Source organism: Panthera tigris, chromosome F3 (assembly GCF_018350195.1).
Source record: "Panthera tigris isolate Pti1 chromosome F3, P.tigris_Pti1_mat1.1, whole genome shotgun sequence".
Classification (NCBI taxonomy): domain Eukaryota; kingdom Metazoa; phylum Chordata; class Mammalia; order Carnivora; family Felidae; genus Panthera; species Panthera tigris.
Window position 1 is genome coordinate 15,130,194 of NC_056678.1, and position 13,947 is coordinate 15,144,140.

At 33.1% G+C, this 13,947-nt stretch overlaps 1 protein-coding gene across 3 annotated transcripts in view; it reads left to right on the plus strand.

Annotated features, from left to right (window-relative positions):
- The window catches only part of SUCO (SUN domain containing ossification factor), a 90,997-nt gene that overhangs the window by 26,342 nt on the left and 50,708 nt on the right, over nt 1-13,947 (plus strand). For 2 of the 3 annotated variants that reach the window (XR_006213788.1, XM_042975632.1), the window contains exons 2-9: nt 582-690; nt 4,176-4,286; nt 6,689-6,843; nt 8,613-8,750; nt 8,976-9,126; nt 11,896-12,019; nt 12,702-12,838; nt 13,879-13,946. Coding sequence is in view for 2 of the 3 variants with exons in the window: in XM_042975632.1 (XP_042831566.1) it covers nt 582-690; nt 4,176-4,286; nt 6,689-6,843; nt 8,613-8,750; nt 8,976-9,126; nt 11,896-12,019; nt 12,702-12,838; nt 13,879-13,946 (993 nt within the window). In the remaining variant the exon portion in view is untranslated. The remainder of the gene's footprint in view (nt 1-581; nt 691-4,175; nt 4,287-6,688; nt 6,844-8,612; nt 8,751-8,975; nt 9,127-11,895; nt 12,020-12,701; nt 12,839-13,878; nt 13,947) is intronic. The other variant, XM_042975631.1, reaches the window with a different exon arrangement.

Consider the following 13,947-nt stretch of genomic DNA (forward strand, 5'->3'; position numbering starts at 1 on the left):
AAAGACTATTTTTTTTTTATTGTTTCATTTAGACTTTTCGTGTCCTATTTCCTAAGTTGTATTAACCTGTAGTATTCACTTGTGTGTGCTCTTTCTCTTAAGTTTGGATATCACTACCATGTTCCTGTATAAAAATATTTTGGAAGCTGTACTTCTGTGCTTTGAAATAGTTTAGGTAGCTTAGAGTTATCTCTTCTTAAGTATTTAGTAAAATTTCAAATATTATTGGCATCTGGTACTTTCTGAGGGTGTTAGCCCTTTGACAACTTTTTCTGTTCCTTTTGTGATAATTTTCAGACACTCCTTTTATGAAGGCTTTACTGTTTCACCTTTATGAAATTCATAATGCCTTAATTTGGGATGCTGATAACACACTGTTTATGGTTTTTGTTTTCAGGGCATTAAATAAAAACCCTCGTCTTATGTATATTTGTCTTCATTAAATTGTTAAGTTCTTTAGGGCATTAGTGTAAGAGCCATCTATTTGTTTATTGCCTCAAATTCTAGCCCATGGTAGGGAATGTGTTGGCTTAACAACTTTTCCTTCTTTCTTTCTTTTGGTGGTGGTGGATGTTTTACAGGCTTCCCAGTTGGCGTGTATGTTGTAAAGAGAGTTCTTCAGCTTCATCATATTACTCTCAAGATGACAATTGTGCACTAGAAAATGAAGATGTACAATTCCAGAAAAAGGTACCTTAAATAAAGTTGACAATGTAATTTGTGTGTCAGCTTTCTAAGACTTCCTCAAAATATTCGGAATAAAAGTAATTTCAGAAATACTATGTCATAATTTTTGGTGATTTGTAATTCTCACTGTAATCTGAAGAGTTACTCAGGTAATTATGAAAGTAAGCTATCTCTGAAATATTTATATATTTATTCTTTTTGCTTATGTTTAGAATGTTCTAACATCCTTAGTCCTAGAGTAAGGAGGAAAATAATACCTATTCAGAAAACTGAAAACCAGTGGCTCACTTTTGAATGCTCTAATTAGTTAAAGGTTTCAAAAGAAACACCAGTTTTATTATAAGAACTTAGAAATCAGGATTATAGGGAGAGTCTGCAGTCAGTGGTTATGTAGTTTTTTATATAATTTGATGGAGTGAATAGAGAGTCCAAAAAACCAGACCAGATCTTTAAATCATTTATTATTATATCATTTTAAATGATAAAAGGTGAGTATTGACTAGATTTGGCTTCCCCCTATCAATATATATGTATTTTAAAACACAGTTGACCCTTGAATGACATGGGCTTGAGTTGTGTGTGTCCATACTAATATGCAGATTTTTTATGGTACAGTACTGTAAATGTATTTTCTCTTATGATTTTCTTAACATTTTCTTTTCTCTAGCTTCTTTAAGTTTTTCTTTCTTTCTTTCTTCTTTCTTTCTTTCTTTCTTTCTTTCTCTTTCCTTCTCTTTCTTTCCTTTCTTTTCTTTCTTTCTTTCTTTCTTTCTTTCTTTCTTTCTTTCTTTCTCTTTCTTTCCTTTCTTTTCTTTCTTTCTTTCTTTCTTTCTTTCTTTCTTTCTTTCTTTCTTTCTTTCTTTCAGCATGCTTGTGTGTGAGTGGGGAAGGGGCAGAGGGAGAGAGAGAATCCCAAGCAGGCTCCGAGATGACAGTGTGGAACCCCACATGGGGCTCAAACTCACAAACTGTGAGATGATGACCTCTGAGCCAAAATCAAGAGTCGGATGCTTAACCGAATGAGCCACCCAGGCACCCCTTCTCTAGCTTTTACTTCATTGTAAAAATGTATACTGTGTATAATATGCGAAATATGTGCTAATTTACTGCTTATATTATTGGTACAGCTTTGGTAAACAACAAGCTATGAGAAGTTAAGTTTTGGGGGAGTCAAAAGTTATAGAGAGATTTTTGACTGTGCTAGGGCTTGGTATCCCTAACCCCTGCATTGTTTAAGGATCAACTGTATAGAAGTCATTTATACCAACTATAAAATATTTATGTTTATATTCTATTTTCCTCTCCAAAGGAGCCATAATTTACTGTTTCTTGTGAAAAGATTGAGACAGTTTTTTTTGTAGTTATCTATATGCCATTATATGGCACACAGATTAATATTTTTATTTTCCATGAAATGTCACATTATAAATATTCTACAAATTGACTTTTCCCTCTGCCCCAGTAATATCTCATGGACTCCTTTTTATGTTATATTCTTATGATGGCTACATTTTTATTCATTCATATAGATATTTCATAATTTATTAAATATTTCTTTATTGACAAACTTTTGCATTGTTTCTCAGCTATGTATATGCACATGTGCTTGTGTATGCGTGTGTGTGTGGAAATACAGATTTATAATTACATGCCTGGATGGTTGGCATGACATTTAGAGTGGATTATGCAAATTTTGGAGTTAACGAGGATATATTTCTGTGGTGGAGCGTTTAAAATTCTGAAGACTGCTGCTGAATCTCTCTCTATTTTTTTTTTAAATTGTAAATGTTTTTATTTTGAATGCTGTTAGTCCCTCCAGTTAACTAGAGGGGTAAGAGGAGAGCTCTGGAGGAGATAGATGTATTTACAAGAGTGTCTGGCCACACAGTCACTGTTCCCTGTGAATTGGATATTAAAGACATGCTTGTTTTATTTCATATTCTCATGTTTAGTCATTTTTCTAATGATTCTTAAAGATAACTTTAATCTGAGCCCACGAATGAGAGTCCATTCTCCCCGTCCAAGTTGGCATTTCACACTTGTTGCTCCATAGTCCCACGGTATTTTCCTGTATTGGAGCCTATATTCACCCAAGAATGATCAGTCTCCTCTCTGAAGACTACCTTTTATAGGGCCAAGCAACCTTTTAAGATACTAAAAACAAAAATTCTTATTACATACTCATCCAGAGTAATGAATGCCCTTTTTCATACATTGGTATAACCAAAAAGACCTCTCAACAGAGCCACTGGAGGACAAAGGGAGTCATTTTTCCTTAAAAAAAATTTTTTTTTAACATTTTATTTATTTTTGAGACAGGGAGAGACAGAGCATGAACAGGGGAGGGTCAGAGAGAGGGAGACACAGAATCTGAAACAGGCTCCAGGCTCTGAGCTGTCAGCACAGAGCCTGACACGGGGCTCGAACTCCCGGACCGTGAGATCATGACCTGAGCCGAAGTCGGACGCTTAACCGACCAAGCCACCCAGGCGCCCCAAATTAAAATAATAATGCTAATATTCCCTTATTTCTCTCTGTAATAAATAAAAATAAAATTGAGGCAAAATTATTTTTTATGTGTGTTTTCTGAGTCTAGTAGCAATTATTAGGAAAAAATGGAACTAAAATTTTGTAGAAGAAAAAGGAGATGATTTTTCATAGAGGAATAAGAGGTAAAGTAGCTGAAGTTAACTAAAAACATACCTTGGACTTCTGTGTCCAAATATCCTGTTCTGTGTGAGAGAGTGTGTGTCTGTGTGTGTGTGATGGAGTGATGTTTGAGAACGCTATATCAGAATGTTATACGCCTTTTAATAGATGAAGTTATAATTGTCAAAGATTTATGAAAAACAACTATTTACCAGTCCTCATTTTCAATTCTTCTGTATTAAGCTGAATATGTCAAATGATGAGTATCTCTTTAAGAAGAGTATAATTTCATACTTTCACCCACAGTCTATGAGACTTCGATCTAATCTCTGACAAGAAATTTGAAGACTTAAATGTTGTGAGAGTAAATATAAGCAAAACATTTAGGGGGGAAACATAACTCAGCAAACGTTTAGGTACCTGGTATATATTGTTTAGATAAACAAAGAATATGAACTTTGCTTTTATGAAATGTATAGCTAGAAAATATATTTGAACCTGAAATCCTAACTTGAAAGTAAGTGTCAAAAGAGATGGCACAAAGAGCTGTATGTACTTTCACTTATTAGAGATCCTGCCACATACATAGTGCTGGGTGGTAGGACTAAAGTGCTTATTAAGAAATCAAATGAGGGTCTTGAATTCATTTAGTGTACGTTTTCACTGTGGTGGCAAGGAAGGGGATGCAGGAAGATGGACAATAACTGTGTAAACAAATAAAAGTAATTACAGTCAAGCGCATACAAGACAGTGTTGTGGTTGTAAAGTATATAATATTGCTTAGGACTGTTTTGTGAAACAATTTTATCAGTTAGCCTTTTTTCTTTGTTGCGATATAGGATGAAAGAGAGGGACCTATCAATGCCGAATTATCGGAAAAAGTGGGTTCAAACTTACCTATTCCTCCAGAAGAACATAAATTGAAAGATGACTCTGCTGTGGATGTACAAGTAAGCTATGTTGCTTTGATTTTTGATGATGTGTCTTTTAAAACTACTTTGCAAGGTAGAAAACTTCTGTTTGGTCATCATATTGTGAATTTTTATTTTTTCTTTCTGAACTGTTGTGCTGTTGGCCTTAATACTGTTCACCTGCTAAGAGTACTGCTTTTGAGAAAATGCAAAATTGCAGATTTAATAATAAATGTGACCATTTTCTTTGTAGTAAAAGTTTGGGAATAAGTTCTCATTTCTTTTTAGGTTCCATTTTGGCTCACTGTAATGTATCTTTGTCTCTTTAGATTTTTAGATGTCAGGAAATTGTTTTCTAACTTAAAAGGAAGTATTTGTATATAAAACAAAGAATGTTTTTATACCAAACTTTTGTCACTCAGTGTGGAATATGAATTAATTATAGGTTAAAATATGTTTTCCCTTTTCCTTTTATATTACATCATGAATATTATTTTCTATTTTATATGCCAGATTTTATGAAAGATATGAAAAACTAGACAAGAATATAAGCTGACTGGAATGCTGAAGCATCTGGAACCCATTTAATATCAGGAATAGCTGAAGGAACTAGGGATATTTGATCTGGAGGAAGAAAGACTAAGGAAAAACTAAGTATCTCAAGTAGTAACAAAAGCAAACTTCAGCTCAAAATGAGGGAGAATTCTTTTTTTTAAAAATACAGTTAGAGTTATTTTTTGACTTAATTGGACTAAGTACAAATAGTGTTTCATTTTATTGGATTCTGGAAGATGTTTGTACAATAGAGTAAGAAAGTGTTCTCTGTTACCCTTCTGGTTATATGACTATTCCTGAACAGTCCTGCCATTGTTCATTCTCTAGAATTTTTATCATGGTGTAATCATGTTCAAATACTTTGAAGTGCTTACTGCGTCTTATAGACCTGTGTTGTTCAGTATAGTAGCCACTAGCTACACGTGGCTCTTGAGCACTGGAAATGCAACCAGTCCAAATAGAGACTTGTTATAAATACATATTGGATTTTGGAGACTTAATTAAAAAAAAAAAAAGTATAAACTATCTCATTGATTTTTTTTTTTACATTGAATACATATTAAAATGATAATGTTAATATTCCTTTTCTCAAGGCCTCCACCATAAAATACAAACTATTTGTATTCCTTTGTGAATTTTTCATTTCAGTGTAAATAATTCCCCAAATGATCATATTTTGTATTCTTTGGACTCTATACCGTTTGTTTCCTTTCTGCTCCCATATTGGTCCTCTTTTTCTTTACAGTCCTCTTTCTTCTAGTCTGTAATAGTCCATAGTTTCTGTTTTCTTTGAACTGAGCTTGAGTACCTCTCACTTGACACTTAATAAGCATTAAATGTCTACTGTGTGCTATGGAACATGAAGATCAAGAGAACACAGTTCTTACTCAAGATGTTTATAGTATACTTGAAGAAGAAGAGACATAAATAAGGCAATTGAGGTGTTTGAGGTGCTGTATAGAAGAGAATAGTGGAGGCATAGAGGAAAGGGAAAGGCTAATTCTATTTAGTATTGGTTGTGGGAGAGAATGTGCTGATAGAGGTTTCAAATATGAGTGGTATTAGGTACATTTCAGATTGTGTTTTGGAGGGGTGAATGGCCCAGAGCATCATTGCTCACTGAAGGAGCAGTGAGAATCATGTATTGCATTGTAATTGTACTTGTGTACTTGTGTGTACATGCTCTGTGTTGTTCTTTATTTATGCACGTTATCTTTTTTTTTTTATATGAAATTTATTGTCAGATTGGTTTCCATACAACACCCAGTGCTCATTCCAAAAGGTGCCCTCCTCAGTACCCATCACCCACCCTCCCTTCCCTTCCATCCCCCATCAACCTTCAGTTTGTTCTCAGTTTTTAAGAGTCTCTTATGCTTTGGCTCTCTCCCTCTCTAACCTCTTTTTTTTTTTTTTCTTCCCCTCCCCCATGGACTTCTGTTAAGTTTCTCAGGATCCACATAAGAGTGAAAACATATGGTATCTGTCTTTCTCTGTATGACTTATTTCACTTATATGCACGTTATCTTCTAAACTGCTGTAGGGCAAGAAGTATGTATTGTACTATTTTTCATATTTACATATGATTTCTGTGTTGCTGCTAGCATTAATTACAGTAAGAGGGAAATATATGTGGGTCCTGATAGAAAATAGGAAAGAAGGAAGACAGGTTTCTTTGTCCTAGTTTGTGAAATGCCAGGAAAAATGGCTAGAGCTTGTATTTTAATATGAAATGTATTCCTTGGGGGGTAATGTTAGAAGAAAGGATTTTTATAAAAGTACATTCTTGGTACTGTCACTTTTGAGACATAATTTTATAAAATCCCGTATAGCTAAAGAGATAATTTATTAACCTCCACATTTAATGTAACTTTTTTTTTTTTAAACAGAATGCAGAGTCAGAAGAGTTAAGTCCATCTGTGATTGAGACACTCCCTCCAGTTGATCTACATGAAGATTCTTCCAGTGTAACTGTGGGCAGTGAAAACATTGAAAATATTTCCAGCTCATCTACCTCAGAGATCACTCCAATCTCAAAGCTTGAGTAAGTCATTACAAAGAAAAAAAGAGACTCTCATTAGATTAATGATGGAAAAATGTCTTTATCACATAAGGCAGCTTGAAATTCAGATTTGAAGTTTAGGCTATGTAGCAGACCTAAGTTATGATGCCTTGTTTTGCATAATAATTTTATTTTAATGTAATGGTCTTATGATATAACCAGTGTTTATTCTGCTTCCAAACTCAGTGAAGTAGATCCTAGCTATGAAATCTATAGCCCATAAAGTGAGGTTCTACTTGTTTAAGTAACTGCTTATTTGAGTAATCTTCCTTATAATTATCAAAGATTCAAATGTCAGATTATTCACTTCCATCAAGTATTACTGCAGCATTCCATTGGTAGGTCTGTCTTTTTGCGAATAGCTCCCTTGTTCAAACTTGATTGTAAATACTCAGAATTTGTAGATCTAAGGTTTCTTTAATTTAGAAAATCGATTATGTACTCTTCTAGCTCCTTACAGCAACACTACAAAGCACAAATTCCCTTCATACTGCATTAATCATTTCCTATATCAAATGAATTAATATATATTTAAAAATTGGATAGGGTAGTATCTGGTACATAGTAAAAATATGTGTGTCAGTTAATATTATTATCATTACTTTTTTTTTAACTACAAGTAATTTTATTTTTATTTTTTTATTAAAAATATTAAAATTTTTAAAAATGTTTATTTATATAAATAAGGCTCTAGGCTGCGAGCTATCAGCACAGAGCCCATCATGGGGCTCGAATCCACGAGCAGTGAAATTATAACCTGAGCCAAAGTAGGACGCTCAACTGACTGAGCCACAGGTTCCCCCCCCCCACCAAATTTTTATTACTGTTTATTTACTCTTGAGAGAAAGAGAGAGAGGGAGGGAGTGGGGGAGGGGCAGAGAGAGAGAGGGAGATAAAGAATCTGAAGCAGGCTCCAGGTTCTGAGCTGTCAGCACAGAGCCTGACATGGGGCTTGAACTCACAAACTGCGAGATCATGACCTGAGCCAAAGTCGGACTCTTAACAGACTGAGCCACCCAAGTGCCCTATCACAAGTACTTTTAAAAGCACTTATTCTTCTCAAGAACTTAGGGGGCTGGGGTGAAGGAGTTTTACTTAAAGATGTTAGAGTTTTCATTTAGGTGTTTATCCTAGGTAAGGAAGAAATAAACAGAAGACAGGCTTAGAAATAATGGACAGTATTTAATAATACTTATTCCAGAAAGAATTTAAGGCTAAATATTATATATATAGACAGTACATCTTATTTTCCCTTTATCCTGAACATGACTGCTTCGTGAATTGGAAGTGAGTAGCAGAACATATTAGGGTATGTGTTTTTTAAGTGAAATTCTAAAAGTGTCTTAAGAACTTCAGTTGAAATGTTAATAGAGATAATAGATTATTTTTTGATACTATAGGCAACAACTAATATTGGTAGAATATACTAACCTGGAAAGGACCCATTAGGAAGATGCAGTTAAAATAAATAATTTTAAAATCTTATTTTTTATGAGACCAAACACTAATGTATGATATTTTGTTTTAAAACTTAGCAGTTAGCTATTTAAAGGCCAAGGGCATTAACAGATCAAGAGTCAGCAGTTGACTTTATGTGATTTGAAATAAGTGAACTCTTGAAAACAGCCTGCCAAACTGTAAAGAATTCTCCTGTCTTAGATTATGTTTTGAAAATCACTAATACCATTTTTAACTTATGCCACATTATGTTCATTGAATTGCCAGATTGTATTTTTTGTTTCTATTTTTAGTGAAATAGAAAAGTCTGGTACTATTCCTATAACCAAGCCGAGTGAAACTGAGCAGTCTGAAACTGATTGCGATGTTGGTGAGGTTCTTGATGCAAATACTCCAGTTGACCAGCCTTCCTTTGTTAGTCCACCTGAAAGGTGGGTGTGAGCCATTGTTTTCCCTTTTATAATTCTGTAATAATAGCAGTGTCATGTTTGAATGGACTTTGGTGCGTACTTAATTCCACTTTATGATTGAGAGAAAGCTAATCCCTTTGTGCTCCTTTCTTGGTTTACTTTGTACATGATAGTTGTAACAGATTAGATTGCATAAACTTGTTATTCAGCTGAAATGTTTTAATATGTCTTTTTGGTTTCAAATAGCCTTGTTGGCCAGCATATAGAAAATGTGTCATCTTCACATGGCAAAGGAAAAATAACAAAATCAGAATTTGAATCAAAGGTTTCAGCAAGTGAGCAGGGTAGTGGTGATCCAAAATCTGCATTGAATGCTTCAGATAATTTAAAAAATGAGGTAGGTATATAACTTGCACTATTTCCTACTTTATTATATGTATTTTCATTTTGTGTTAATCTTGCAATTTGCTAACCATATTTGCCATAAAAACAGGGATTATGTAGTTAATGAGGAATATGGAACTGAGGAGTGAGCTGTGCTTTCTGAGAGCAAGTGGTCTTCAGTATATTGTTCATACATGAAGTTGTTCCAAATGTGAAATGTCTTTGGTATTTTATAATTAAGTGGTTTTCTGCTACCATCAGCTGTTTGATACCAGCTATATAAAGCCCTCATTTAAGCATTTTCTTGGAGAGCTATATAGAAGAAGGTATGATTGTTAAATTCGAGTATCTTCAGTATATAAGCTTAACTCCATATACAGTGTTAAATTTAGGCTCTTCAATGAGAATTATCAAAAAAAATTTGTTTTTAATATTTATTTACTTTTTAAGAGAGAGAGCGAGTGCACGTGTATGTGCATGAGCGGGGGAGGGGTAGAAACAGAGTGCAAGCGGGGAAGAGACAGAGAGGGAGACACAGAATCCGAAGCAGGCTCCAGGCTCTGAGCTGTTAGCACAGAACCTGAGGTGGGGCTTGAACTCACAAACCGTGAGATCATGACCTGAGCCGAAGTTGGACGCTTAACCGATAAAAGGCTGTAATTTTTAACTGTATTAATTACCTCCTAAATAAATTAATATCCTGGAAAAAAGTGTCTCAGCTAGGTACATTTTTATAAATTGTGTTCATAGTAGGTTTTTATTTAATTTTTAAATTAAATTAGTGGTAATACTTTTCTGCTATATATATTTTTAATAGCCACATACTTTATTAGTCAGTTAGTTTGTTCTGCAAAACACTCCAACACAGAGGTTGTATGGGAACCAATTTGCTAACTCTTCCTTAGTATTTGCAATATATGCAACCGGTAAGGATTACTGTCAACTACAAAGACTACCTACAAATCAGTAATGGAGGAGAGGAACAATATATTCAGCAAAGAAAATATCTAAAATAATCAAGAGATTATGGGTATTTGTATTTGTGTAATTCTAATATACTAGTGTCAGTCCTTAAAAGTTGGCTTTAATATAGTGAGTATTCGTATTAGGGAAAATGTGCCCTATACCATATAGCACATGTGTACTATATGAGACTTGTGCTATTTGGCAGAGTAAGCTGTCTAAATAAATATTGTGCACTTCTCTAGGAACTGTTTGTAAATATGTTATGCATTGTTTTAGGAATACAGAAATAAATAATGGAATAAACATTCTTGCATACATTATTCAGCTTACAGAAAAAAATTACAAATTGAATTTTTGCCTTTCCCCAGTTATATTTCTTCCCTTCAGATAGAACACGTATCTAAAATTCAGTGTGTGTGTGTGTGTGTGTGTGTGTTTAAGAATGTGTTTTTAAACTTTTTCCAAAACTGTATTATTATAAACAATACATACTATTAGTTGGCATATTTTGAAGCAGTATAAAATGGTCTCATTCTTAACTATTATATGACTCAACATTGTTTTTGAGATTTGTCTGTTAATTGTTTTCACTGTTGTATTTCACTACCACAATTTATCTGTTCTTCAGGTTTTTTCTAATTTAGGTTGTTTCTAATTTCTGGATATTATAAACAGTGCTGCCATAAGCATTCCTGCATACTTTCTTAGTCACATGCGCATGTTTTCACTGATACTAATATATAGGAGTGGAATTACTGGCTCATAGAGTAGGCACATCTTCAGTTAATATTGCTAAAAATTTTTTTAAGTTTACTTATTTATTTAAGTAATCTCTACATCCAACGTGGCGCTCTTAACTCATGACTCCGAGATCAAGGGTCACATACTCTTCCAACTGAGTCAGCCACGTGCCCTCAGTACTGCTAAATTTAGAACTCCCTTCAGCAGTCTAATAGGTGTCTTATGGTTCAACAGACATGCCACACTTGAACCTCCATCAGATTGGTATAATTTATTGTCTCTGCTTTTCATTTGCATTCCTTGATTATCGATTATTTTATATTTTTTCTTTGCTGTATTTATTGTTCCTCTCCTCCATTATTGATTTGTAGGTAGTTTTTATAGTTGGTAGTAATCCTTTATTGGTTGCATATATTGCAAATACTTCTTCCAGCTTATTGTACCATGTAGTTTATGGTTTTGTGATACGTTTAATTTAAAAATTTTAATCCAGCCAAATGTATCAGCCTTTTTTTAATGATTTATTCTTTCTTCATCTTGTTAAATCCTTTTTTATATGAAGATTTTTCTATAGTTTCTTTAAAAAGCTTTGTTTTTCTTTAGATTTTTGTGTGTTTCTTTGTTTTTAAATCCACCTTAAAATTTTTATAAAAGTGGTAATTCCTGTTAAGGAATTTTTAGAAACAACATGCTATATCTAAAATTAGTTAGCTTTCTTTAATGCATATATTATTTTAACTTAGATTTTAAGGTGGATGCATTACAACTATAGTACTTACTAATTTGTATGGTTTATGTAGAAGTAATTGTTTGCTTAGGGTATATTATAAAGTTTTTTACAGCCTAGCTTATATTGCAAATGTGAAGAATATATTTTGTGATGCTTTGGTAAAAGATTTCAATTTTTTCAAGAGAAACTCAACTTTTAAGTAAACCAAACCTTTTCTTTTTACATTTTTGATTTTTTTGAAATACTGTCTATCAAATATAAAATTGGACTTTAATTTCACAAAAACATTTGTATATTCTTTTATGACTTACTGTTTTTTGTGTATTCTTTTGCATTTTTTTTCAGAGTTCTGATTATACAAAACCAGGGGAAATTGACCATACATCTGTAACAAGTCCCAAAGACCCAGAAGATATACCAACATTTGATGAATGGAAGAAGAAAGTTATGGAAGTAGAAAAAGAAAAAAGTATGGAAGCGTTGTGATTCTCTTTCTTTTTTTTTTTTTTTTGAAGGGGGAGGACTGATTTAAATGTGCATTTCTGTCTACAGTTGTTAAAATAAAGCTTTTGAAAGCCTTTTAAAGGTGAAACTTACCAAGATACTGTTGGTTTCACATATATAATTTACCTGTGTATAATTATATAATTTTAATCTTAATTAAAACCCATTCTTGTAAATTACTAAATGAGGATAAAATAAGATAAAGTGGGCAGAGCAGTGGTGTTATTTCAATTTATAAGGAAATTTGAGGCATGGAAACTTTTGAGTTATAAAGCTTTAAACTGTAAATGGAGTTGGACTAAGATATTACACTTTCTTTTGGCTATTTCAGAGTTAAAAATTCTTAATGTTAGAGATAGAAGGACAACATTCATCCTTAATAAAATATGTATGCACAGTATTTTGATTCTCATGGATAAGTTTCATTTTGAGAGTAGACATAAATCAAGTAATGTGGATTTTTGTAATTTGTTTTTTAGAAATATTTTAAAGTATTAAAGCAGTTTGAATTGCTTAGTGGGTTTTGAAAATATTCTCTTAAGCATTAAAACCTGGTCTTCACTAGACAGCAACTTACTGCTTTTGTGATCATTGTTTCCTGGGAGTATTTTTAATCATAATCATCATATATATATGTTTATAATAAGGTTTGTCTGCAGGTCAGTCAATGCATCCATCTTCTAATGGAGGTCTACATGCGACAAAAAAAGTCCAGAAAAATCGAAATAATTATGCCTCAGTAGAATGTGGTGCCAAAATTTTGGCAGCTAATCCAGAAGCCAAGGTACTTAACTATAAATTTCTTATATATGTATATATAAGAAACTACTAACTTGATTAAATAAAGGCAACTGTTTGCTCAGAAATATCTATCTATATCTATATTATTTTGCTGAGAACTATATTTTAACATGAGCTATTTTTCTGATTCACTAATAAATGCAGGATTATGCTTTTAGAGACATTTTCTTGTATGAATTCTTCTGTTGGTTGATACATTGTACTTTTTTTTTCTTTCAAAGACTTTATTTTCTTAGAGCAGTTATAGATTCACAGCAAAATGGAAAGAACGGTAGAGATTTCTCATATACCCCTTACACCCACACATGTTTAGTCTCCTCCATTATCAACATACCTCCCACCAGAGTGAAACATTTGCTACAGTTGATTAACTTACACTGACACATTATTATCAGCTGAAGTCCATAGTTTGCCTTAGAGTTCATCTTACCATATGGTTTTTGGGTTTGGGCAAATGTGTAATGACATGTACCCACCATTATAGTATCATGTAGGGTACTTTTACTGCCCTAAAAATCCTCTGTGCTCCACCTATCATTCCTCCTCCCCTTGACTCCTGGCAACCACCAGTCTGTTTAGTATCTTCATAGTTTTGTCTTTTCCAGAATGTCACATAGTTGGAATCATACCATATGTAACCTTTTCAGATTGACTTCACATTTTTAGCACTGAATAATATTCTGTTGTCTGGATGTGCCACAGTTTCTGTTCATCTACTGAAGGGCATTCATCTTATTTTTAACTTTTAAACCTGTTTGAGATTTTAAAAAGGAAATAGCTAATAGAAAATCATTTTTCCTTTATGGTAACAGACATTTAATTTTAAACATTTTGTCATAAGGCTAACTTAACACTTACAGACATAACTGGTAAACTTCAGCCATTTTTATGCCTTCTTCTCAAATGAATGTTTTAGAGTCTTAGTATTTGAAGATCTAAAAATGTAGAAATCCTAGAAGTCTTTAGAGTTGAAATAAATATTTTTCCATAAGTAATTTATTCCCTTCCCCCCTTTTAAAACAGAGCACATCTGCTATTCTTATAGAAAATATGGATCTTTATATGTTGAATCCTTGCAGCACTAAAATTTGG